Raw genomic sequence first — 27,476 nt, 5'->3', positions numbered from 1 at the left:
ATATATATTTTTTAAATAAAATTGAATAAAATATTACATAGAATAAAAAGCAAATAAAAATAAACAGGATAATAAAATAATAAAAACTACCCATATTGAATATTTAGTTTTTTATTATTTAGTATAGTAAATGATTTAGTAGTGAGATGAAACCAGATGTGACCTTTGACCTGGAGGTGTCATCTGTCGCCTCTCTCCTGTCATGTTTATGTTCTTTCAATAGTTTTCTGTGTGAATGAATGAGATGAATGAGTGATGATGGTGACCTTTGACCTGGAGGTGTAATTGGCTCCACAGCGCCCCCCTCCGGCCTCTACAAACTTTTTCCTGCTGTAGTGACTTCCTGTTTTGTCCGGAGCAGAGTCTCCTCCGTCTGTCCGTCTGTCTGTCTGTCCTCTGCTGTCTCCTGTGTCTTTGTCTCATTGCAGTCTCCTCCTTCACCTCCTCCTCCTCCTCCTCCTCCTCCTCCATTACACCGACACACACCAGCAGCAGACCCGGCAGCTAACGTCCAGCCCTCCGGGACCAGCTGGATCCAGTGCCCGGGACAGAGAGCAGGGAGCCGGGGCTGAGTTCAGCGGAGGAGCCGGTGTGTGTCTGATGGATGTTACATGAAGTGTGTGTGTTTGTCTGACCACACATGACGCGTCTCTGGTGCTAATGCTAATTAGACTCTGTGCTAATTAGCCTGCTGAGCTAACCAGGTTAGTTAAACTAGTTAAACTAGTTAATGCTGCCGCTGATCTCAAAGTGCCTGTTGTGTAAAGCTGGTGTGGTGAAGTGTGTGTGAGCTAAAGGTGCTAATCTCGTCAGCAGCTAGCCGCGGCTAAAGTGGCCTCAGGTGCTCTTTGACTCAACATCAGCCTCTCAGCGCGTTGACTCGTGTCGGTGCTTCAAGTGTCCTTCAGCTGCTTCACTTCGCCCCGACTCTTAAATCGGTCCGTTTTTGAATGGAGTCTGGCCTGGTCTACACCACACAGGGTGCGGGTCAAACCCGGGTTAAATTTGGACTGAGTTTGGTTTAATTTCGGCTAAGTGTCGTCAGCTTAGTAAAAACAGACAGACCGGGGTGAACTGGGTTATACAGGTGTGGTATACTGGGTTTACTGGGAGTGCAGAGACAGCTGGTCCCGGGTTTAAAGTGCTGTTGGTCCAAGTGTCCTCACTGGTGTCTGTTTAGTGTCTGACTTAAATCAGGCTTTTCTTTAATGAGGTTCTGAATGTGTTCTGGCCTGGTTCACACAGATGATTCACTTCAGTTAAACTGAGTTTAAATCAGCTCCTGAGATAAAACCAGGCTGGTGAACTGACCAGGTGCAGAACTGGAGTATAGAGGTGTGGTGTACTGGGTCTACTGGGAGGCAGAGGCAGGTAGTCTCGAGTTTAAACCCAGTTCTGGATCAAGTGTCTGAGTTAAATCAGGCTTTTCTTTAATGAGGTTCTGAATGTGTTCTGGTCCACACAGTCACAGGTCAGGGTGAGTTCAGTCCTGAGCGGAAACCAGTATTGAACTGGGTTTACTGGGTGTCCAGAGACAGGTGGTCCTGACCCAAGTGTCCTTCCTCCTGGTTTTGTGAGTTTTTGGCTGAATGGGTTTTTGGCTGACACAGAGGGCTGTCTCAGGTCTGAACTGGGAGTAGATGTAGTCGTACTGGTCATACTGGTGCAGACAGTCGGTGGTCTTGCTGGTCTTGGATGTCTGAGCGGAGTTCAGTCGCAGGTTCAGCTCGTGATGGCGGAGCTCCACCAGACTCCCACCTCTCTGTGCTGCTGCCGTAAATCCCCTCCGGTCTCCGGGGCCCGCTGCGTCGGGGACTCCGGCCGGCCCTCGGCAGGTCCGGGGCCCGGGACCCCCCGGTGCCCCCTGGTGGACGTGGCCTCGGCGTCTAACTTCCGCTGCTTCCAGCTGCGACACCTCCACCTGGACCTGCGGCTCAACTTTGCCGTGAAGGAGATGAGCGGCTGGCTGGTTCTGGACCTGGTCCCGGTCCAGCCGGGGGTCCACACCCTGGTCCTGGACTCCCACTCCTCCCTCCTCATCCACTCCATAGACTGTAAGGTCCCCGGGGCCGGACAGGAGGAGCCGCTGTCCCTCACCTACCGCGTGGACCCGTTCACAGACTACGGCTCCTCGTTGAACATCAGCCTGCCGTCAGCCGCCGTGAAGCCGGGCCGGCTGATCCAGATCACAGTCCGCTACAGCACCACGGACGGACCGGCGGTAAGGATGCAACCACAGCACGTCTCACTAGTACCACTGAGTTACCTGATCAGTCAGCATGTTCAGGTCAGAACAGCGTCACAGAGAATCAGGAGCAAATATTAAAATAATAAAAATATTAAAACTGAGTGAAAAACAACTGAAAGTTAAAACTTCAGGTTAAAAAGATAAAACAAGAATAAAATGATGACATTAGATTATAAAGAAATACAGCTAAATTAGTTAAATTATAAAGCTGGACTGAGAACTAACTAACATCATTTTAAACACTACAACAACAACTGAAATAATAATAATAATAATAATAATAATAATAATAATAATAATAATAAATAGATAAAAAAGACAAATATAATTTATGAGGGAAAATATATAAATATATATATTAATAGTAATAATAATGACAATGAATGAGGTGCTGATCATGTGACGATGCAGTAAAAGAATTCAGTGATTAAAATAAAGACCATAATAATAATGATTAATGTGTTAATTGATGAATGGATGAATTAAACCTCCTGAGGGTGTCGATGAAACACCTTTAAACTCAGAGCTCATCACACTGTAAAACTGTTATATGACATTCAGACGCTGTCATGATCAGTCATGATGTCATCAGTCATGATGTCATCAGTCATTCACTGTGAAAGGCTCTGCGTATTTCTGGATCATGATTCATGTAATAAAACCAATAGGAAGGTTCTGGATCAATACTGATCGGTGATCTGTCAACACACTGATACTGGTGTGTGTGTGTGTGTGTGTGTGTGTGTGTGTGTGTGTGTGTGTGTGCAGATCTGGTGGCTGGACTCGGAGCTGACCTGTGGACAGTCTCGTCCTCTGGTCTTCACTCAGGGACACTCAGTTTGTAACCGCTCCTTCTTCCCCTGCTTCGACACACCTGCTGTCAAGAGCACGTACACCGCAACCGTCAGGGTGAGTCCCCACCTCTCATGACCTCTGACACACCACGACACACCTGGACACACCTGGACACACTATGACACACCTGGACACACCTGGACACACTACGACACACCTGGACACACCACGACACACCTCGACACACCTGGACACACCACAACACACCTGGACACACCACGACACACCTGGACACACCACGACACACCTGGACACACCACAACACACCTGGACACACCACGACACACCTGGACACACCACGACACACCACAACACACCTGGACACACCACGACACACCTGGACACACCACAACACACCACGACACACCTGGACACACCACGACACACCTGGACACACCACGACACACCTGGACACACCTGGACACACCACGACACACCTGGACACACCACGACACACCTGGACACACCTGGACACACCACAACACACCTGGACACACCACGACACACCTGGACACACCACAACACACCTGGACACACCACGACACACCTGGACACACCACGACACACCTGGACACACCACAACACACCTGGACACACCTGGACACACCTGGACACACTACGACACACCTGGACACACCTGGACACACCTGGACACACCACAACACACCTGGACACACCTGGACACACCTGGACACACTACGACACACCTGGACACACCACGACACACCTCGACACACCTGGACACACCACAACACACCTGGACACACCACGACACACCTGGACACACCACAACACACCTGGACACACCTGGACACACCACAACACACCTGGACACACCACGACACACCTGGACACACCACAACACACCTGGACACACCACGACACACCTGGACACACCACGACACACCACAACACACCTGGACACACCACGACACACCTGGACACACCACAACACACCACAACACACCTGGACACACCACGACACACCTGGACACACCACGACACACCTGGACACACCTGGACACACCACAACACACCTGGACACACCACGACACACCTGGACACACCTGGACACACCACAACACACCTGGACACACCACGACACACCTGGACACACCACAACACACCTGGACACACACCACGACACACCTGGACACACCACGACACACCTGGACACACCACAACACACCTGGACACACCTGGACACACCTGGACACACCACAACACACCTGGACACACCACGACACACCTGGACACACCACAACACACCTGGACACACCATGATACACCACGACACACCTGGACACACTACGAAACACCTGGACACACCTGGACACACTACGAAACACCTGGACACACCTGGACAGACCACGACACACCTGGACACACCTGGACACACCACGACACACCTGGACACACCTGGACACACCTGGACACACCACAACACACCACGACACACCTGGACACACTACGAAACACCTGGACACACCTGGACACACCACGATACACCACGACACACCTGGACACACCTGGACACACCACAACACACCACGACACACCTGGACACACCACGACACACCTGGACACACCACGACACACCACGACACACCACGACACACCTGGACACACCTGGACAGACCACGACAAACCTGGACACACCTGGACACACCACGATACACCACGACACACCTGAACAGACCACGACACACCTGGACACACCTGGACACACCACGACACACCACGACACACCTGGACACACCACGACACACCACGACACACCTGGACACACTACGAAACACCTGGACACACCTGGACACACCACAACACACCACGACACACCTGGACGCACCACGACACACCACGACACACCTGGACACACCACGATACACCACGACACACCTGGACACACCTGGACACACCACAACACACCACGACACACCTGGACACACCACGACACACCACGACACACCTGGACACACCACGATACACTACGACACACCTGGACACACCTGGACACACCACGACACACCACGATACACCACGACACACCACGATACACCATGACACACCTGGACACACCACGACACACCTGGATGCACCACAACACACCTGGACACACCACGACACACCTGGACACACCTGGATACACCACGACACACCTGGACACACCTGGATACACCACGACACACCTGGACACACCACGACACACCACGACACACCTGGACACACCTGGACACACTATGACACACCTGGACACACTACGACACACCTGGACACACCACGACACACCTGGACACACCTGGACACACCACGACACACCACGATACACTACGACACACCTGGACACACCTGGACACACCACGACACACCACGATACACCACGACATACCATGACACACCATGACACACCATGACACACCTGGAGACACCTGGACACACCACGACACACCTGGACACACCACAACACACCTGGACACACCTGGATACACCACAACACACCACGACACACCTGGACACACTACGACACACCTGGACACAGCTGGACACAGCTGGACGCACCACGACACACCTGGACACACCACGACACACCTGGACACAGCTGGACGCACCACGACACACCACGACACACCACAACACACCTGGACACACCACGACACACCACAACACACCTGGACACACCACGACACACCACAACACACCTGGACACACCACGACACACCACAACACACCTGGACACACCACGACACACCACAACACACCTGGACACACCACAACACACCTGGACACACCACGATACACTTCGACACACCTGGACACACCTGGACACACCACGACACACCTGGACACAGCTGGATACACCATGACACACCACGATACACTTCGACACACCTGGACACACCACGACACACCTGGACACACCTGGACACACCTGGACACACCACGACACACCTGGACACACCACGACACACCACGACACACCTGGACACACCACGACACACCTGGACACACCACGACACACCACGACACACCTGGACACACCTGGACACACCACGACACACCTGGACACACCTGGACACACCACGACACACCACGACACACCTGGACACACCACGACACACCTGGACACACCACGATACACCACGACACACCTGGACACACCACGACACAGCTGGACACACCTGGACACACCACGACACACCTATACACACCACGACACAGCTGGACACAGCTGGACACACCTAGACACACCACGACACACCACGACACACCACGACACACCACGATACACCACCACACACCACGATACACCACGACACACCTGGTCACACTATGACACACCTGGACACACCTGGACACACCACGACACACCTGGACACACCACGACACACCTGGACACACCACAACACATCTGGACACACCACGACACACCTGGACACACTTGTACACACCACAACACACCTGGACACATTATGGCTTCTTCTTGTTCTCCTCCTCCTCCTCCTCCTCCTCATTCTTGTTCTTCTCCTTATCCTTATTCTCCTTCTTCTTCTTATCCTTATTCTCGTTCTTGTCCTCCTCCTTGTTCTCCTTCTTCTTCTTCTTCTTCTTCTTCTTCTTCTCTTCCTTCTCCTCCTTCTTCAGGTTCCAGACGGAGTGACGGTCCTGATGAGTGCGTCTCGTAGTTCCTACTCCAAACAGGACCGAGTCTTTCAGTTCTCCATGGAGTTTCCTGTCCCGTCCTACCTGGTGGCATTGGTGGCTGGCGAGCTGCAGCACGTCGATGTCGGCCCGCGGTGAGTCCTGATCACTGACGTGTTGTTTTTATTTGTTTGTTTCCTGTCGTAGTTTTCTTGACTGAAAGCACCTCTGTCTTCAAGGAGTCGTGTGTGGGCGGAGCCATGTCTGTTGTCGTGTGCGGTGAAGAAGCTCGGCGGCAGTGTGGAGCGCTGGCTGGGTGTGGCTGAGGAGCTGTTTGGACCATACCTGTGGGGCAGGTGAGCCAAGAGTCCCGACAGGTGTCACAGCGACATGATTGAAACCATGTGAGTAATAACCGCTGTGCGCCGCTCCTCAGGTGTGACATTGTGTTCCTCCCCCCCTCCTTCCCCATCGTTGCCATGGAGAACCCCTGCCTCACCTTCATCATCGCCTCCATCCTGGAGAGCAGCGAGTTCCTGTTGATTGACGTCGTCCATGAGATTGCGCACGGCTGGTTCGGCAACGCCGTCACCAACGCCACCTGGGAGGAGATGTGGCTGAGTGAGGGGTTGGCCACGTACGCCCAGCGCCGGATCACTACTGAGGCCTATGGTAGGAGTCCTACAACCACTACTGCTGCTGCTTTCACTGCTGCTACGACTAACTAACTAACTAACTCCTCCCCCTCGTCCTCAGGTGAGGCGTTCACCTGTTTGGAAACTGCCGTGCGGTTGGACGCCCTCCACAGACAGCTGCGTCTCCTCGGAGACAACAACCCCGTGAGCAAACTGCAGGTCAAGTTTGAGCCAGGTAACAAGCACACTGAACATTCAAAGAGTGTTTGTTGAGAACGTCTCAGTAGTGTGTCAGACTGCTTGGGTCCCCACACCGTATCTCAGACATGTAAATAAAGACACTCAGCGTCCCTGTTGTCCTCCGTGTCCTCTCAGGTGTGAACCCCAGCTCTCTGATGAATCTCTTCACCTACGAGAAAGGTTTCTGTTTTGTGGCGTACCTGTCGCAGCTCTGTGGAGATGTCAGACGCTTCGACTGCTTCCTCAGGGTCAGCACACACACACACACACACACACACACACACACGCACGCACGCACACACACACACTGTCGTCTCAGTGTGGCTGACGTCGACACCCAGTGTTGCACCGATGATGGCCGGGTGATGCCACACTTTTAGGATTCGATACGATACTTTTTCTTGCAATTCCATCGATGCTGATCATTTCTTATTAGCAAATGTTTTTCAGTCAAAATATTATTACACTTAAATCACATGACAAATACTGGCCTTTTACAACAGATGTATTATGTGCATTTTATGTGCAATACATAATAAAACAAAAAGTAAAATAAATAAATATGAACAAAAACTTTTCTTATTTCTCAAATAAAGCAAAAGCAGTGATCTTGGTACATTATCTGCTCAGTTTGAATATTAATGCAACATTATTCAGAAGTTGGCATTTTGACCAAAAATTCCAATTTCAGGTCTGTAACAATTAGTCAGATGTAATGTGGGTGCTAACTAAAAAAACTCATGCATCATAACAATGTTAAGGTTTGAAAACCTGTTGGAGTTAACACGTGTGTCACACTGCAACCTTTCACTGAAGCAACAAAGAGCAGAAACAAGAGACAATCTGTGTCTTTGCAAAATTAAATACAGGAATAACACAATGACACAGCAGACCTGTACACCGCAGACCTGTACAATACATTTATGCTGTTGTTATAACAATATGTTCAAGTCCATCTGAGGTCTGACTTCAGAAGTTCCATCTCATCCATGGATTTGCAGAGGATACCCCTAATTTCACAGATATAGATCCAGAAGTTTCTGGTTCAGTGTAGGCCTGTGGCGATATGCCATAAGTCGGTTAATTGCACGGTAAATTAAAAGGGATTAATTGCCATATTCATGCGTGTTTGTTTTCCTTGTCTCTCTCCACCAAAGAGACTGGACGACAAGAGCGTTCACTTCCGTGCATCATCTGGCAGCCAGGTGAGTTGGTTCATTAGCGTAATGAACAGAGAGAAAGCTCTTGTCATCAAGTGTCTTTGTCTCTGTGGGGGAGGCGGGGCTATGGGCTACACACACACACACACACACACACACACACACACACACACACACACACACACACGGTGCAATCTTCGTGAGGGGGAGACGAGGTGGAGGAGAAAACAGAGTTGAGCGTCAGAGAAAGACAGGGAACTTGTCCCTAACCCAAACACCACCGCCCCTGTGTGGGAGTGTTTTGGATTTAAACCAAGTGACAGAGGGCAGCCCAGTAATTAGGACGAGCCGGTGTGCCGGGTTTGTTCAAAAACCACCTCAACAAAAAGAGCGAATACGACCAACTTAACTGCACACCTGAGAGTGAGAGACTGACAGTCTGTTTCTTGTTTTTATTTATTTATTTAGATATTTTTACGTATTATTTCAGATATTTAAATTGTCTTTTTTGTATTCTTAAATATTCGTCTTAAATAAATGTTTATTTCTCTTTAAAAGGGTGTACCTGCATCATTATGCCTTTATTATCGTTATATACGTTCAAAAAATGGTCTAAAAACAGCAAAATTACAACAATAATAAAAATGGTCTTAAAAGCACAATATTACGCAATATTATTGCTTATCACAATAATTTCTGACGCAATTATTCGCCTAGCAACATTTGTTCTGGTGACAGGCCTAGTTCAGTGCATCTTCTCCTATCTTGGCAAATTATAGAGTGTGCCAGTAAACCCGGAACTCGGTTAGCGCTTTTAGCACTTCCGGTTCTCTCGTCTAAAAGTCAAAACGTTTTTTGAATGGGATTTTGGTAAAATGCCTCAAATAAGGTCTGTGGTTAACAAAAGCTTAAGCGAGTTTCAGGTTTTGTTCTACGACATAAGACACGTCAGTAAATACCCTACTACTACTATTTTGAAGCTTTTACGTGTCGTAAAAAAGGCAGTTGCTAACAAGTTGCTCAATACGACTACAAACCCTGTCGGGGACATTAAACGTCATCACCCCCGAACAGGCGAGAGTGCTGGCAGTCCGCCATTACAGCTTCTTATTTAGCTTCAACAGTCCGATTTCCCCATTATACAATGTTTTTAAAATAAAGCGGCCGAAATCAGTTGAAAGCTTAGTGGCGGTGACGTCAAGAGTCATGTGACCGTGGAGTAGTCATGTAGTCCGTTAAAGCCTAACGTTAGCTTTTTACTTCGTCATTTAAGCTTCAAATGCGGTATGAAAGGTGTTCATATGTGAAGATTATCTCGCTGAACAAAACCTGTAAGTATCATAAACTTGTGTTAGCCACAGAGCTTATTTTCTGACGTAATCCAAAATGCAATGCAAAAATCACATTCGCTTTCTCTTCCGGGAACCAGCGCGAAGCTAAACTTCCGGGTTTTGACGTCAGCCCTGGCACACTCTATTGGCATTGCTCCTTTACGTTGCATTATAACAATGTTATGGTTTGAAAACCTATATGTTGAAGTTAACATGTGTCACACTGCAGCCTTTCACTGAAGCAACAGAGAGCACAACATGTGACAACAGAGTCAGTAGAAAACCACTCAGGAGGTGTGTCTTAACATTGTACTCCAGTTTTAGATTGGTGTTCAGGAAAAGTATCATATTAACATTTTCAGCTTTAAGCCTCTGGGTGACTGTTGCTCCTTCCTCTCAGCCTCTCTGCTGGAACACAGGTTGCATCAGTTCCAAGGTATCTTTTTGCCACTTTGCTCAGCAGTGTCAATGTGCTTTCATTTTTCTTCCCACCAAATCAAAGAGTCCTCACCTCTTGAGATCACTTTTCTTCTATGTATCTGCGCATTTTAATATATGCGTCTGTGTTTGCTGTGCGATCGTTCTGAAAAGCATTAACCCGACTGTCAAACTCCTGCCATGACCCTCCCTTGGACATTGAACACTCCTCTCAGTGTTTGCAGCAGGTGACCCTTGTGTCACTGACAAGGCTCTTCTCATAGAGTCAGTCGATGCAATTTAGGAATGCAAAGAAGAAAATTTAAATATCCGGAATAACGTAAAAATATCTAAATAAATAAATAAAAACAAGAAACAGACTGTCAGTCTCTCACTCTCAGGTGTGCAGTTAAGTTGGTCGTATTCGCTCTTTTTGTTGAGGTGGTTTTAGAACAAACCCGGCACACCGGCTCGTCCTAATTACTGGGCTCCCCTCTGTCACTTGGTTTAAATCCAAAACACTCCCACACAGGGGCGGTGGTGTTTGGGTTAGGGACAAGTTCCCTGTCTTTCTCTGACGCTCAACTCTGTTTTCTCCTCCACCTCGTCTCACCCTCACGAAGATTGCACCGTGTGTGTGTGTGTGTGTGTGTGTGTGTGTGTGTGTGTGTGTGTGTGTAGCCCATAGCCCCGCCTCCCCCACAGAGACAAAGACACTTGATGACAAGAGCTTTCCCTCCGTTCATTACGCTAATGAACCAACTCACCTGGCTGCCAGATGATGCACGGAAGTGAACGTTCTTGTCGTCCAGTCTCTTTGGTGGAGAGAGACCAGGAAAACAAACACGCATGAATATGGCAATTAATCCCTTTTAATTTACTGTGCAATTAACCGACTTATGGCATATGGCGACAGGCCTACATACTGCTCTGCTGAAACCTCCTTAGTGGCCTCTTCAGAAGGCCCGAGGCCTTCAGTGGCCTGGCTAATGTGGGACCATTCTGCATCATTTAGGCACATGTTGTTTCTCCCAAGAGACAAAGTGCTGTTGACGGCTTGTTGTTGCTCATACGTCTGTCAAGCACGTACAACACTGAGTTCCATCAAGTATCCACTGCTTGGGTTAGTCAGTGCTGTGGCAGGTGCATCTGACTTTGTACTTCTCTTAGTTCGTCAGTTGCTCTGGTGCTGTGGTGGAAGAACCAAACAGCACTGCATTTCTCCACGATGGACTCAAGACTTGTGTCTGCCTTCATGGAGTCCTTCACAATGAGGTGGAGTGTGTGAGAAAAACAAGGAATATGTTTCTAGCAAGTTTTACACACAGCAGAGACCATATTGGCTCCCATCTCGTCTTGTCTCGTCGTCCTCCGCTTATCCGGGTCCGGGTCGCGGGGGCAGCAGCCTCAGCAGAGAAGCCCAGACAGTCCTCTCCCCAGCCACCTCCGTCAGCTCTTCCGCGGGAACCCCGAGGCGTTCCCAGGCCAGCCGGGTGATGTAATCCCTCCAGCGTGTCCTGGGGCGGCCCCGAGGTCTCCTCCCGGTTGGACATGCCCGAAACACCTCCCAAGGGAGGCGTCCGGAAGGCATCCTTACCAGATGCCCGAACCACCTCAACTGGCTCCTCTCGATGTGGAGGAGCAGCAGCTCTACTCCGAGTCCCTCCCGGATGTCCGAGCTCCTCACCCTATCCCTAAGGCTGAGCCCAGCCACCCTGTGGAGGAAACTCATTTCAGCCGCTTGTACTCGTGATCTCGTTCTTTCGGTCACTACCCAGAGCTCGTGACCATAGGTGAGGGTTGGAACGTAGATCGACTGGTAAATCGAGAGCTTCGCTTTTTGGCTAAGCTCCCTTTTCACCACAATGGACCAGTTAAGCGTCCGCATCACTGCTGACGCTGCCCCAATCCGCCTGTCAATCTCCCGCTCCATCCTACCCTCACTGTGAACAAGATCCCGAGATACTTAAACTCCTCCACCTGAGGCAGGACCTCCCCCCCGACCTGGAGTGGGCAATCCACCCTTTTCCAGCTGAAATTGGCTCCATTGTCCGTAATGACTGCATGAGCCTTACTGCTGATGCCCCACTCATCACAGTTCACATATATTGTGTGTGCTGCACAGCTACATGGATTGTTCCAAGATTGCAGACAGCCTCTGCCAGCCCTTGTCAATAAAATGTCCTGACAGAGTCAAATAAGCTTCAGTGGTTCTTGCAGTCCACATATCGCTTGTTAAATCCAGACTGCTTGCTAATTGTACCGAGTCGTTTTGGAATTTCAGCCCTCATCATGGATTTCCAACCAGGGATGTGGTATCGAGGGTCCACCACCTTCATGAAATGACGTAAACCTTGATCCTCCTGAAAAGGATCAAGGTTTCACATCACAACAGGGAAGATGAATTTTATTGGCTATATAAGATGTTAAGGATTCCATTAGATAATGGACTTTACAATTAATTGTGAAATAATCCAAATCACATTATGGCTAAGCGTCTGAATCACAAGAAGCTGCAATTATTTTTTATAGTTTGTGATGTTGTAAACAGTATTATAATTAATGAAATATGAAAATCATGTTTTCCAGATGTAAGAAAACATTTTGCAGATAAAAACCAAACATCACAATTTTAAAATTTTCTTTTCAACAAAAAAAAAAACTGTCACGCAAAGATGAAAAATCCCCAAAATTGTGTGTCTCATATTTTCTTATCTTTTTTATTGCTCCGAGCCAGAAATGTTTAACTTCAGTAAATTCATCTTTATGAAGTGTATCGTGTTAAAATCAGATTGTGATCATAATATTAAAGGATTCAGGAACAGATACAACACAAGCATCGTCTGTATCACGACACTGGCAGACGTCACAGTGCTGTCTGGACCTGGATACACTTTGCTTTGTGCAAACTCTGCAGCAGGGTCTGTGGCCGCACAGCGGGTGGTGCAGGAAACTGGAGCTCAAGCCCACTGTGGCTCTCTGGATGTGTGCTCTTCACATGTTGGAATAAATTACTCGTGTTGCTGCTGTGTGCAACTTTATCAATCAATCAATCAATCAATTTTATTTATAAAGCCCAATATCACAAATCACAATTTGCCTCACAGGGCTTTACAGCATACGACATCCCTCTGTCCTTAAGACCCTCACAGCGGATAAGGAAAAACTCCCCAAAAAAACCCCTTTAACGGGGGAAAAAAAACGGTAGAAACCTCAGGAAGAGCAACTGAGGAGGGATCCCTCTTCCAGGACGGACAGACGAGCAATAGATGTCGTACAGAACAGATCAACATGATAAATTAACAGTAATCCATATGACACAGAGAGAGAGAGAGAGAGAGAGAGACAGAGAGAGAGAGAGAGAGAGAGAGAGAGAGAGAGATGCAGGTAATGACAGTATCTTACAACAACATTAATGGAAGTAATAATATTATAGTTATAGTTCTGGTTACTGCGGTACAATATGTTGAAAGTATGTATTAATACCTGGCAGTATACATGTGTGACAATAATCATATGTGTATAATAACAGTAGAAGTATGACTAATGACTAATGATGGCAGCAGCAGCAGGAGGCATCTGGCGGGACCACGGCAGCAGCACAACCACACACGTCACGCTGTCCAGGCACCGCTGTGATATGAGTTAATCTGAGAGACAGTGGAGCACAAAGGCTCCGGAGAAGAAGCCGAGTTAGTGACATCCAGAATGGCCGGGTTAGCTAGATGCAGTAATAGGATACGAGAGAGAGAGAGAGAGAAGGAGAGAAGGGGCCCGGTGTATTATAGAGGGGTCCTCCGGCAGACTAGGCCTAAGTCAGCCTAACTAAGGGCTGGTACAGGACAAGCCTGAGCCAGCCCTAACTATAAGCTTTATCAAAGAGGAAAGTCTTAAGTCTAGTCTTAAATGTGGAGACGGTGTCTGCCTCCCGGACCGTAACAGGAAGATGATTCCACAGGAGAGGAGCCTGATAGCTAAAGGCTCTGGCTCCTGATCTACTTTTGGAGACTTTAGGGACCACGAGTAACCCTGCGTTCTCAGAGCGCAGTGTTCTGGTGGGATAATATGGCACTATGAGCTCTCTAAGATATGATGGAGCTTGACCATTTAGAGCTTTATAAGTTAACAGTAGGATTTTAAATTCAATTCTGGATTTTACAGGGAGCCAGTGCAGAGAAGCTAAAACAGGAGAAATATGATCTCGTTTCTTAGTTCCTGTTAGTACACGTGCTGCTGCATTCTGAATTAGCTGGAGAGTTTTTAAGGACTTACTAGAGCTACCTGATAATAGAGTGTTACAATAATCCAGCCTTGAGGTAACAAAGCGTGGACCAATTTTTCTGCATCTTTTCGGTCAGGATAGGCCTAATTTTCGCAATATTACGCAGATGAAAAAATGCAGTCCGTGAGGTTTGCTTTAAATGAGAATTAAAGACAAATCTTGATCAAATGTTACTCGAGGTTTCTTACGGTAGTGGCAGGGGCCAGAGCAATGCCATCTAGAGAAACTATGTCATCAGATAAAGAGTCTCTGAGTTGTTTGGGGCCAAGAACAATAACTTCAGTTTTGTCTGAATTTAACATCAGGAAATTGGTGCTCATCAAGTTTTTATGTCTTTAAGGCAATTATGGAGTTTAGTTAATTGATTGCTTTCTTCTGGCTTCATTGATAAATACAACTGAGTATCATCCGCATAACAATGGAAATTTATAGAGTGATTTCTAATGATGTTACCTAACGGAAGCATATATAGAGTAAACAGGATTGGAACCTTGCGGAACTCCAAAACAAACTTTAGTACGTAAGGATGGTTCATTGCGAACGTCAACAAATTGAAAACGATCAGATAAATAAGATTTAAACCAGCTTAGTGCTGAACCTTTTAAGCCAATTAAGTGATCCAGTCTCTGCAGTAGAATTTGATGGTCAATTGTGTCAAACGCCGCACTAAGATCTAATAAAACAAGTACAGAGACGAGTCCTTTGTCTGAAGCAATCAGAAGGTCATTTGTAATTTTAACTAGAGCTGTCTCAGTGCTATGATGCACTCTAAATCCTGACTGAAATTCCTCAAATAAATTATTATCCTGGAGAAAATCACACAGCTGGTCTGCGACTACTTTCTCAAGGATCTTTGACATAAAGGGAAGATTAGATATTGGTCTATAGTTGGCTAACACCTCTGGATCCAGGGTGGGCTTTTTTAGTAGAGGTTTAATTACAGCTACCTTAAAAGACTGTGGTACATAGCCTGTTAATAAGGATATATTGATCATATCTAATATATGAGTGTTAACTATAGGTAAGACCTCCTTAAGTAGCCTAGTTGGGATGGGGTCTAAGAGACACGTTCATGATTTAGATGAAGAAATCACTGCAGTCAATTCTTGAAGAGAAATTGGGGAGAAGCAATCTAAATATATATTAGATTTTACAGCTGTGTTTGAGGTTAGATAGGTACTATCTGAGGGCAGGAGGTCATGAATTTTGCCTCTAATAGTTAGAATTTTGTCATTAAAAAAGCTCATAAAATCATTACTGCTAAGGGCTAAGGGAATACAAGGCTCAATAGAGCTCTGACTCTCAGTCAGCCTGGCTACAGTGCTGAAAAGAAACCTGGGGTTGTTCTTATTGTCTTCTATTAGAGCTGAGTAATAGTTTGCTCTGGCATTGGAGGCCCCTCTTATAAGTTTTGAGACTGTCTGTCCAGATTAAACGAGATTCTTCCAGTTTGGTTAATCGCCAATTCCTTTCAAATTTTCGCGATATTTGTTTTAACTTACGGGTTTGAGAGTTATACCAAGGAGCGAACTTTCTTTGCTTTTTTAACTTCTTTTTAAGAGGAGCTACAGAGTCAAGTGTTGTTCGTAGCGAGCCTACGGTGCTATCAACAAAATGATCAATTCGGGAGAGGTTAAAGTCGGCACGGGAAACCTCTGTTACTGAAGGTATTGGTATTGAATTTAACGACGGTAATCTTTTCCTTAAGTTTTTGCGACTATCTGATAAACATCTAGTATAGTAACTGTTGCTGAGTGGCGTGTAATCGAGTAAAAGAAATCAAAAGTAATCAGATAATGATCCGATGGCGAGGATTCTGTGGAAAGACTTTTAGGTTATCAATTTCAATTACATTCGTCATTACTAGATCTATGTTATGGTTAAAACATTGATTGGGTTAATGTACAGCCTGACTGAAGCCAATGGTGTCTAATAATGAGATTTATGCGGTAGCCAGGTAGTCATTATCAACGTCGACATGAATGTTAAAATCGCCTACAATAATAACTTTATCTGATTTAAGAACTAAACTGGATAAAAACTCTGAGAATTCAGATAAAAATTCAGAATACGGGCCAGGAGCACGGTACACTATAACAAATAAAAGTGGCTGCGAGGTTTTCCAGGTCGGATGTAAAAGACTAAGAACGAGGCTTTCAAATGAATTATAATCTAGTTTAGGTTTAGGGCTGATTAACAGACTAGAGTTAAAAATGGCTGCAACTCCCCCTCCTCGGCCGCTGCCTCGAGGAATGTGGGTATTATTATGACTGGGAGGAGTGGACTCATTTAGACTAACATATTCATCTTGACAGCCAGGTTTCAGTGAGACTGAGTAAATCAATATGATTATCTGATATTAATTCGTTTACTAACACTGCTTTAGACGATAGAGACCTGATATTTAACAGTCCGCATTTAATTCTCCTGTTTTGTCTTTCTGTCACAGAAGAGGTTTTAATTTTTATGAGGTTGTTATGCACAACTCCTCTTTGTTTAATTTTAGATTTAGATAATTTAGGCGGTCGGGGGACAGACACCGTTTGTATAAAACTATTAAAACTATGGCTGGGTAACTGAACTAGAAGCTCAGAGACGAGTTTAGGAATTCAACTCTCTTACCAGGTCTAAACACTGTGTTGTCATGGATTTAAATTACTAATAAAGTTTGCCAGGTTCCTAGAAATGAGAGCAGCTCCATCCAAAGTGGGATGAATGCCGTCTCTCCTAATAAGACCAGGTTTTCCCCAGAAAGTTTGCCAATTATTAACAAAACCCACATCGTTTGCTGGACACCACCTGGACAGCCAGCGGTTAAATGATGACATGCGGCTAAACATGTCATCACTGGTCAGATTTGGGAGGGGTCCAGAGAAAACTACAGAGTCCGACATCGTTTTTGTATTCACACACCAAGCAATATTAATGTTAGTGACATCCGATTGGCGTAACCGGGTGTCATTGCCGCCGACGTGAATAACAATCTTACTGAATCTACGTTTAGCTTTAGCCAGCAGTTTTAAATTAGATTCAATGTCACCCGCTCTGGCCCCAGGGATACATTTGACTATGGCCGCTGGTGTTGCTAACTTCACGTTTCTCAGAATAGAGCTGCCAATAACCAGAGTTTTATCCTCAGCGGGTGTGTCGCTGAGTGGGAGCGGTTGGAAACGTGAACAGGCTGGTGGTGAGCCGTGGGCTTCGGCTTGGAGCTGTGCTTCTGGCGAACCGTAACCCAACCTCCCGGCTGAACGGGAGTTACCGGAGAACAGTTAGCAGAGGCTAAGGCTAGGCTATGTGGCTCCGCACCGGCTACAGGGGGCTGGCTAACTACCGCAGCTGCTGAATGGTTTTCCATGGTGCGGAGCCGCGCTTCTAATTCACTAAGCCTCGCCTCCAACGCAGCAAATAAGCTACACTTGTTACAATTACCACTGTCGCTAAAGGAGGCAGAGGCATAACTGAACATTTGACACACCGGGCAACAGAGGGCAGGAGAAGGAGAAGCCATGGCTAAGCTAATGTAGCTACCAAGGCTAAGAGCGTGCAAACAACAGCTAAGAGATTAGCGAGAAAGTCGTAGAAAGGAGGAGAGCTTTATTGTCACACACTTGGTACCTTGCCGTAACTTTAGCAACTGGTGAAAAATAACACCACGCCACACTTCATTTTTTGTGTGTTTGTCACACATTCATGCTGGCTGTGTCGGCTGAGTCGCACACTTGACACTCATGTCTCGAGTTTCCTTGTCACATTACACGGGCCAGCTCAGTACTCCGCCAGGCACAGAGGTGTCTCGGCACATTCGCTGAAGTAAGCTATCTCAAACAGTTGAAAGTGACGCATGCACCCCCAATTCTTATTTGGTAGTGAATATTGATATGTGTTTAAGGAAACTGATGCCAATTGAGTATAGTGTGAGTATCGATATATCGATACCACAGGATCAATACGCCCATCCCTAGCACCGACATTAGCCTGATTGCCAGAGCTTAGCTAACGTAAGATCACCCAGTGTAGCACTGACATTAGCCTGATTGCCAGGGCTTGGCTAACAATAGTCACCCAGTGTAGCACCGACATTAGCCTGATTGCCAGAGCTTAGCTAACGATAGTCACCCAGTGTAGCACTGACATTAGCCTGATTGCCAGAGCTTAGCTAACGATAGTCACCCAGTGTAGCACTGACATTAGCCTGATTGCCAGGGCTTGGCTAACAATAGTCACCCAGTGTAGCACTGACATTAGCCTGATTGCCAGAGCTTAGCTAACGATAGTCACCCAGTGTAGCACTGACATTAGCCTGATTGCCAGGGCTTGGCTAACAATAGTCACCCAGTGTAGCACTGACATTAGCCTGATTGCCAGGGCTTGGCTAACAATAGTCACCCAGTGTAGCACTGACATTAGCCTGATTGCCAGAGCTTAGCTAACAATAGTCACCCAGTGTAGCACTGACATTAGCCTGATTGCCAGGGCTTGGCTAACAATAGTCACCCAGTGTAGCACTGACATTAGCCTGATTGCCAGAGCTTAGCTAACAATAGTCACCCATTGTAGCACCGACATTAGCCTGATTGCCAGGGCTTGGCTAACGTAAGATCACCAAGTGTAGCACTAAGATTAGCCTGATAGCCAGAGCTTAGCTAACGTAAGATCACCAAGTGTAGCACTAAGATTAGCCTGATTGCCAGAGCTTAGCTAACGATAGTCACCCAGTGTAGCACTGACATTAGCCTGATTGCCAGAGCTAACGTTAGTCACTGTGGCTCTTTTTTACATTTTAAAGATTTTCCCAAAAATCTTAAAATTTTTGACTAACTCGGTCTTGTGACAGCGAGTGGTGATGCTCAGTAGAGCTGAACGCCCTCCTTGTAAAGTTGATGTGATTTTCTTGTTTTTAGCAGCCATCTTAGCTGACTGGCTAACCTCGGTGTTGCAGGTGTTAAAAACACTTCATCCTAAAACAAACAGGAAGCACTGTGGAGCGTACATTCCAAATCTAACTGTGAGAAGTAACTGAAGGATGAAATGGCTCTGTGGTCACTCAGGTCGAAGGTGACGTCACTGTACAAGTAATCTCTCAAGACAGATTCTGCAATTTACATTGTAGAATCTGTCGGCAGCCCTGTGTGAAAGACGACTAGTGAGGGGGGAAGGGGGAGAGGGCGGGGCTTTAAGTTTGAACGATGCTGCGCATTAGCCAGTCACAATGGAGGGGGCGTGGCCGAGACATGCCGGTGTCCCCAGGAAATGTGTACCTACAGAAGCAGCAAGCTCCGCGTCCATAGTGACCGCTCCACCCAAAACGCCGTCTTGTCAACGTGAAGAAAATATTTTTTCCAGCAGATGTCTTAGTTACAACATGATTGAGCTAACTGGAGTAGTTTCATGTCGTATCCGACAACGGGAGGCTTTTAACGGATGACGTCCTGATGTTAGCTTTGCTGCTGCTGTTAGCTGTCCCTGTCAGCTGATGCTTTCTAGACATCGTGATTTCTCAAAACTGAATAAATACCACACATAGCAACACAAAACTGCTTTGCTAGCTCAATCATGTTGTAACTAAGATATCCACTGGAATTTTTTTTTTTTTTTTCACGGACCGTTTATTGAGTTACTACGTTATTTTTATACAGTCTATGGTTATTACAGACATCGCTAATGGCTAACGTTAACAGCTAACGGTTAGCCCAGGTAATCTACGATAACCATGTTATTATTACAAAATGTGCACACAGAAATAGTAACGTTTGTTCAATCATTGTGTTTATAGACTTAACAAACATCACATTAGTCTAAACGGTGATACAGTGACGTGAAAAATGTGATATATAGCTAAACTCTGCTGGTTTTCTACCCAAAGTATTTGTAAACAACACAGCGTTTCCCTGGGGGCACCGCCGGAAGTGAAGGGCGTGAGCGATCGCCGAGGCCCCTGCACTTCCGTTAGTCAAAAAACTCTGGGCTGTGCCACCAGAGGTAAAGGAAGAAAAGTTTTTCCCAACGTCCTCAGACGAGACAATAAAAAAGTTTTGTTTTGTTTTGTTTTTTTCACCGATGGATTTCCAGATTGCTGCAGAAGGAACAGGAAGTGAACAGACGTAATGCCACCACACTGTGTGAGCAGAGAATACCACTGATCCACATCATGATGAATCCATGTTGTTGTTGTTTGTTTTCAGGATTACATCTCAGAGTTTAAGTTTAAAAGCGTGGTGGCTCAGGACCTCATTGACTACTTCCTGGGTTATTTCCCCGAGCTGCAGGACGCTGCCGTCTCCCAGAGAGAGGGTGAGGACGGTCGGACATGACTGAGACGTGTAGGGGTGGAAGAAATACCATCGTCTATAAATACAGGAAGTTTACCTGTAGACAGGTGTAAGGCAATGACATCACTTCCTGTGTGTGTGGTCAGGTCTGGAGTTTGAGCGCTGGCTGAGTGGCTGTGGTCCTCCTCTGTACGAGCCTGACCTGTCAGCAGGAGGCACTCTGACCCGGCCCGTCCACGACCTGTGTGACCTGTGGAGGGGCGGCGAGTCCCCGGACCTGCAGACCCTGTCCCCCTTCGACCTGTCCTCCTGGAGCACCTTCCAGATCGTCCTGTTCCTGGACCACATGCTGGACCTGTCCCCTCTGCCCCAAGGTACCACTGATACTAACAGCATGCTGGACCCCAGTGTCCTCAAACAAGACGATAATCAAGTCCAAGTGTCCTCAAACGAGACAACACTCAAGTCCCAGTGTCCTCAAACCAGACGACAATAAAGTCCCAACGTCCTCAGACCAGACGATAATAAAGTCCCAACGTCCTCAGACCAGATGACAATAAAGTCCCAACGTCCTCAAACCAGACGATAATAAAGTCCCAACGTCCTCAAACCAGACGATAATAAAGTCCCAACGTCCTCAGACCAGACGATAATAAAGTCCCAACGTCCTCAGACCAGACGACAATAAAGTCCCAACGTCCTCAGACCAGACGATAATGAAGTCCCAACATCCTCAGACCAGATGACAATAAAGTCCCAACGTCCTCAAACGAGACGATAATAAAGTCCCAGCGTCCTCAGACCAGACGACAATAAAGTCCCAACGTCCTCAAACCAGACGATAATAAAGTCCCAACGTCCTCAGACCAGACGATAATAAAGTCCCAACGTCCTCAAACCAGACGATAATAAAGTCCCAACGTCCTCAGACCAGACGATAATAAAGTCCCAACGTCCTCAGACCAGATGACAATAAAGTCCCAACGTCCTCAGACCAGATGACAATAAAGTCCCAACGTCCTCAAACGAGATGACAATAAAGTCCCAACGTCCTCAGACCAGACGACAATAAAGTCCCAACGTCCTCAAACCAGACGATAATAAAGTCCCAACGTCCTCAGACCAGACGATAATAAAGTCCCAACGTCCTCAAACCAGACGATAATAAAGTCCCAACGTCCTCAAACCAGACGACAATAAAGTCCCAACGTCCTCAAACCAGACGATAATAAAGTCCCAACGTCCTCAGACCAGACGATAATAAAGTCCCAACGTCCTCAAACCAGACGACAATAAAGTCCCAACGTCCTCAAACCAGACGATAATAAAGTCCCAACGTCCTCAAACCAGACGATAATAAAGTCCCAACGTCCTCAAACCAGACGATAATAAAGTCCCAACGTCCTCAGACCAGACGATAATAAAGTCCCAACGTCCTCAAACCAGACGACAATAAAGTCCCAACGTCCTCAAACCAGACGACAATAAAGTCCCAACGTCCTCAAACGAGACGACAATAAAGTCCCAGCGTCCTCAAACCAGACGACAATAAAGTCCCAACGTCCTCAAACCAGACGATAATAAAGTCCCAACGTCCTCAAACGAGACGATACTAAAGTCCCAACGTCCTCAAACCAGACGACAATAAAGTCCCAACGTCCTCAGACCAGACGACAATAAAGTCCCAACGTCCTCAAACCAGACGATAATAAAGTCCCAACGTCCTCAGACCAGACGATAATAAAGTCCCAACGTCCTCAAACCAGACGATAATAAAGTCCCAACGTCCTCAAACCAGACGACAATAAAGTCCCAACGTCCTCAAACCAGACGATAATAAAGTCCCAACGTCCTCAGACCAGACGATAATGAAGTCCCAACGTCCTCAAACCAGACGACAATAAAGTCCCAGCGTCCTCAAACCAGACGACAATAAAGTCCCAGCGTCCTCAAACGAGACGACAATAAAGTCCCAACGTCCTCAAACGAGACGACAATAAAGTCCCAACGTCCTCAAATGAGACGATAATAAAGTCCCAACGTCCTCAAACCAGACGATAATAAAGTCCCAACGTCCTCAAATGAGACGATAATAAAGTCCCAACGTCCTCAAACCAGATGACAATAAAGTCCCAACGTCCTCAAACCAGACGACAATAAAGTCCCAACGTCCTCAAACCAGACGATAATAAAGTCCCAACGTCCTCAAACCAGATGACAATAAAGTCCCAACGTCCTCAAACCAGACGACAATAAAGTCCCAACGTCCTCAAACCAGACGACAATAAAGTCCCAACGTCCTCAAACCAGACGATAATAAAGTCCCAACGTCCTCAAACCAGATGACAATAAAGTCCCAACGTCCTCAAACCAGACGATAATAAAGTCCCAACGTCCTCAAACGAGATGATAATAAAGTCCCAACGTCCTCAAATAAGAAGATGATAATTCTTCCTGATAAACAGCGTCTCAGCTTGTTGTTTGTCTCTGTGTGTCTCTGTGTCTGTCCCAGATGTGATGTCCAGCCTGTCTTCCTGTTACTCGTCCCTGTTTGACGGACTGAACGCGGAGGTTCAGGTGCGCTGGCTGCAGATGGTCGTGAGGAACTCGTTCTACCCAGAACTGCCTCGAGTCCGAGCCTTCCTCCACAAACATGTGAGTCAAGGTAGCCTTTTAGTCCTTTACTGCTCTCCTGCAGTCTTGTAACTCACCAGCAGTCTGTGTCCTCCCTGCAGACGTCCAGGATGTACACGGTGCCACTGTACGATGACCTGGTTGCTGGGGTGATGAAGTGTGTTGCCGTGGAGATTTTTAACCAGACCCAGCGCCGCCTTCATCCCAACCTCAGACGGACGTTACAGCAGATCCTGTTCCAGAGCAGCGCTGCCCCGATCAACCAGAACGGCCCCTCTCTGTCCATCGTACCCGCCTCCCCCACCGCCACGGCAAACACCCCCTCCTCTGCTGCTACTGCTGCTGCTGCCGGGACAACCACCACCATCGCTCTGCGGGACGTCAACGTCTCCGCGTGAAGTTCACCTGTCCTGTGATTGGTTGGTCGCTACAGGCTTATGATGTCAGCTGTTGTTAAGGGCGACTGCTCCGGCTGAATTTAAACTACAGACGCTGAAAGTTTGAACACTGTGATGAAGTCCAAATGACAGGAAGTTCACTCCACAGAGCATATAGGTCAAAGGTCATGACTCCCTGATGATCATGTGACTGTGTTTTTAAAAAAAAAATACAGAGGAGACTCAGATTAGACTTAAAAGTTCATCGTCAAACTTAGACCACCAGTCCAGAGACGGGTCCTCCCATCGGACGTCTGCCCGGAGACGGGTCGTCTGTGTCATGGTTATGTGTGTTTTCCTGTCGTCTCACAGTCTGACAGAAACGAGGCCCCAGAACACCTTCATCATCATCATCATCATCATCATCATCATTATCATCATTGTTGTGAGAAACAGTCTGTGTCCACCTGTGTCTCAGGTAGAGGGACGATGCGTTCACTGTCGTTGTGTAGAACCAGCAGAACCAGGTGTAGCTGCTCCGTCTAACCCTTTAGTAACTCTACCTCCTGACCCTGACTGACGCCTGCAGACCAGCACTCGGGGCTCAACGCTGACGCATCACGTCACATGACTCAGCAGTAAATCTAAAACCAGCAGACTTCACCTGAGTGGCCTTAATGCTGCGTTCACTGCCGCTGGAAACGTTCAGCTCCGGTTCATCTTTGTCCCTTTAAAATGGTTTTTACCTTCAGGAGCAATAAAAAGACTTTTATTGTGAAAACATTGAGGAGTAGCAGGAGGTGATCACTGGATTGACCCTGATCAATATTTAATAAATACCAATATTTTATTTATAGATTTGAAACACGTTGACTCCCAGCCGTCAGTGAACGCCTCTTTGTAATGTGTTTGACCACAAATTAAAAAACACTTGAAACTACAGATTGTTCTTTTGTTTATTTAAGATTTTTATTTTTAAAGATCAGTTTTTGTATTTCACAGTAAAAAAACAAATTATTTTAAATTTAAGTTTTAAAACTTTCTCTGATTTTATTTGATGAAGACGCCAAGAAAGAAACATAATTGATATTTTTATGATAAAGTCGTCAGCAGGTTCTGGAATGTCCTGGAGGAAGTGTGACGCTTTCAAAATAAAAGCGGTTGCTGCTAATAGAAAACTGTGAACACATGTAAAACATGACTCTGGCTTTTATTACTCTTCATTTACTCTCAATAATAATAATTATTGTTGTTATTAGAATAATAACTTTATTGATCACACAGGAAATGGTCCATAACTTCCAAAATAAAACCAGAACCACGTTCTACAACTTTAAATAAAGAGACAGGAAGCACTGACAAAACTAAAACTCAACGTCCATCTGTAAAATATGAAGAATGCTGTTAAGAAGTTCTGTAAAAAAAAAAGTATTTTTTAATTAAATTTTTTGAAAGCACGTTCCAAACAAACGGACGAAATTTTATTAAAAAACAAAACAAAAAAACAATTACATTTCAAAGTTTGACAAAAACTGTAAAAAAAAAAAATTATAAAGGGAAAAAGTTTAACAAAATTGATGAAAATGTTTAAGGAAAACATGTTTAGAAGACTTTTCCTTTAAAAACAAATAAAATAAAATGTGATTTTTTTGTTTTGTTTTGTTTTTTTTTTTCCCCTGAAAATTTTTAAGGAAAAAGTTTTTCAGAAAATGTGCAGCCAGGTTTGAATGGCACTTTTTTTTAAAGATTTTAAATTAAAAAAAAAGTCACTTTTTGAAAAAGAATTTTAAAAAATGCATTGCTGTAATGTGTGAAAAATTCAGAAAATGTTTATTTTAAATGGTAAGGAAAACGTAACCTTCCAAAGCATGTGGTTGGGTTCTGTCGCTCTGAACTAAAGCAGAGAGAATTCGAGAAGTAGAAATTAAAAATATAAATTATGAAGATTGTGAAAATACAAATTAAATGTGCATCACGCTGCAGTGTAACGCTGGTTTGTAAAATATGTATGATGAGCTGAGTGTTTATAAATATATAAATATACACATCAAAACGTGTATGTGGGCGGCACGGTGGTGTGGTGGTTAGCTCTCTCGCCTCACAGCAAGAGGGTTGCCGGTTTGATCCCGGGCGTGGGAGCCCTTCTGTGTGGAGTTTGCATGTTCTCCCCGTGTCAGTGTGGGTTTCCTCCAGGTGCTCTGACATGTTCTCCCTGTGTCAGCGTGGGTTTCCTCCAGGTGCTCCAGCTTCCTCCCACAGTCCAAAGACATGCAGGTTAATTGGTGACTCTAAATTGTCCGTAGGTGTGAATGTGAGTGTGAATGGTTGTCTGTCTCTATGTGTCAGCCCTGTGATAGTCTGGTGACCTGTCCAGGGTGAACCCTGCCTCTCACCCAGTGTCAGCTGGGATAGGCTCCACCCCCCCCGCGACCCTCAAGAGGATGAAGTGGTTAGAAGCTGAATGAATGAATGAAAAACGTGTATGTAGGTACTATATGCTGAGATATTGGTGTTTGTGTTTGTGCTGACGTCAGCAGGACATCAGCTTCCAGCTTGACACCTTTCACGCATGTCACGTGGGTGTGGTCAGGGAGCAGTGATTGAGTGAATGGAGAGGAGGTGAGCAGGGAGAGCGTCATTTTTGTTGACTGAACAAACTAAAACCTGGATATTTGACCGTCTTAGCTTGTCTGTTTGTTCGCTGTTGGAAATTAATCTGGATACAGTCGGAAAACTTGGAAATGGCTTTGTCATTTGTGGCAAGTCAGCAGTGCGATGCTCGCTCACTCAGTCTCTCAGTGACTTCGTCTTTGAGTAGAGTCACTATAGTGTGTAATGCTCAGAGGTGGGTAGAGTAGCCAAATATTGTACTCAAGAGTATTGTTGCTTTAAAACAAAATAACTCAAGTAAAAGTAAAAAGTATTTTGCATCAAAACTACTCTGAAAAGTACAATTTATCCAAAAAGTTACTCAAGTAAATGTAACTGAGTAAATGTAACTAGTTACTACCCACCTCTGGTAATGCTGCAGTGTAAAACACAATATAAACAACTCAACCTTATTTATATGTCACCTCTCATACAAACAAACAAATAAACAAACACACACAATCCACTGTGTGAAAACAAAGACAAATGATCATTAAAGTTCAAACAAACAAAATAAAATAAATAAATAATATGGAGTAAAAATAAACAGCAACATGAGGTAAAAACTATATATTATTGTTTTATTATTATATTGTTATTTTTATATTTAAATACGATATTTTATACAACAAATACAACATGTGAAATCTTTAATTATTAATTATAAATATTATTATTATTATTATTGTTGTTGTTGTTGTTGTTGTTGTTACAGGCGTGGCGGCGGAGGAGCTCGC

The 27,476-nt window shown here is 45.9% G+C and overlaps 1 protein-coding gene and 1 long non-coding RNA gene across 2 annotated transcripts; one reads left to right on the top strand and one right to left on the bottom strand.

Annotated features, from left to right (window-relative positions):
* Positions 1 to 349: 349 nt before the first annotated feature.
* rnpepl1 (arginyl aminopeptidase like 1) lies at positions 350 to 25,032 on the top strand. The gene is made up of 11 exons (XM_049575598.1): positions 350 to 2,221; positions 3,017 to 3,157; positions 6,746 to 6,897; positions 6,982 to 7,098; positions 7,179 to 7,414; positions 7,499 to 7,612; positions 7,753 to 7,865; positions 20,993 to 21,101; positions 21,226 to 21,453; positions 23,592 to 23,734; positions 23,815 to 25,032. The coding sequence occupies exons 1-11, from the start codon at positions 1,733 to 1,735 to the stop codon at positions 24,109 to 24,111; spliced, it is 2,139 nt and encodes a 712-aa protein (XP_049431555.1). The 5' UTR covers positions 350 to 1,732; the 3' UTR covers positions 24,112 to 25,032.
* On the bottom strand, positions 4,390 to 6,178 carry LOC125888325 (uncharacterized). The gene is made up of 4 exons (XR_007449326.1): positions 6,153 to 6,178; positions 5,993 to 6,022; positions 4,713 to 4,882; positions 4,390 to 4,432 (listed from the first exon to the last, which is right to left on the bottom strand). It is a non-coding gene; the product is annotated as an uncharacterized LOC125888325 (long non-coding RNA).
* Positions 25,033 to 27,476: the final 2,444 nt, after the last annotated feature.

The sequence above is a fragment of the Epinephelus fuscoguttatus genome, linkage group LG5 (genome assembly GCF_011397635.1).
Source record: "Epinephelus fuscoguttatus linkage group LG5, E.fuscoguttatus.final_Chr_v1".
In the NCBI taxonomy this organism is placed as follows: domain Eukaryota; kingdom Metazoa; phylum Chordata; class Actinopteri; order Perciformes; family Serranidae; genus Epinephelus; species Epinephelus fuscoguttatus.
Note: the sequence above shows the minus strand (reverse complement) of the source record. Positions and strands in the feature narration are given on the sequence as shown.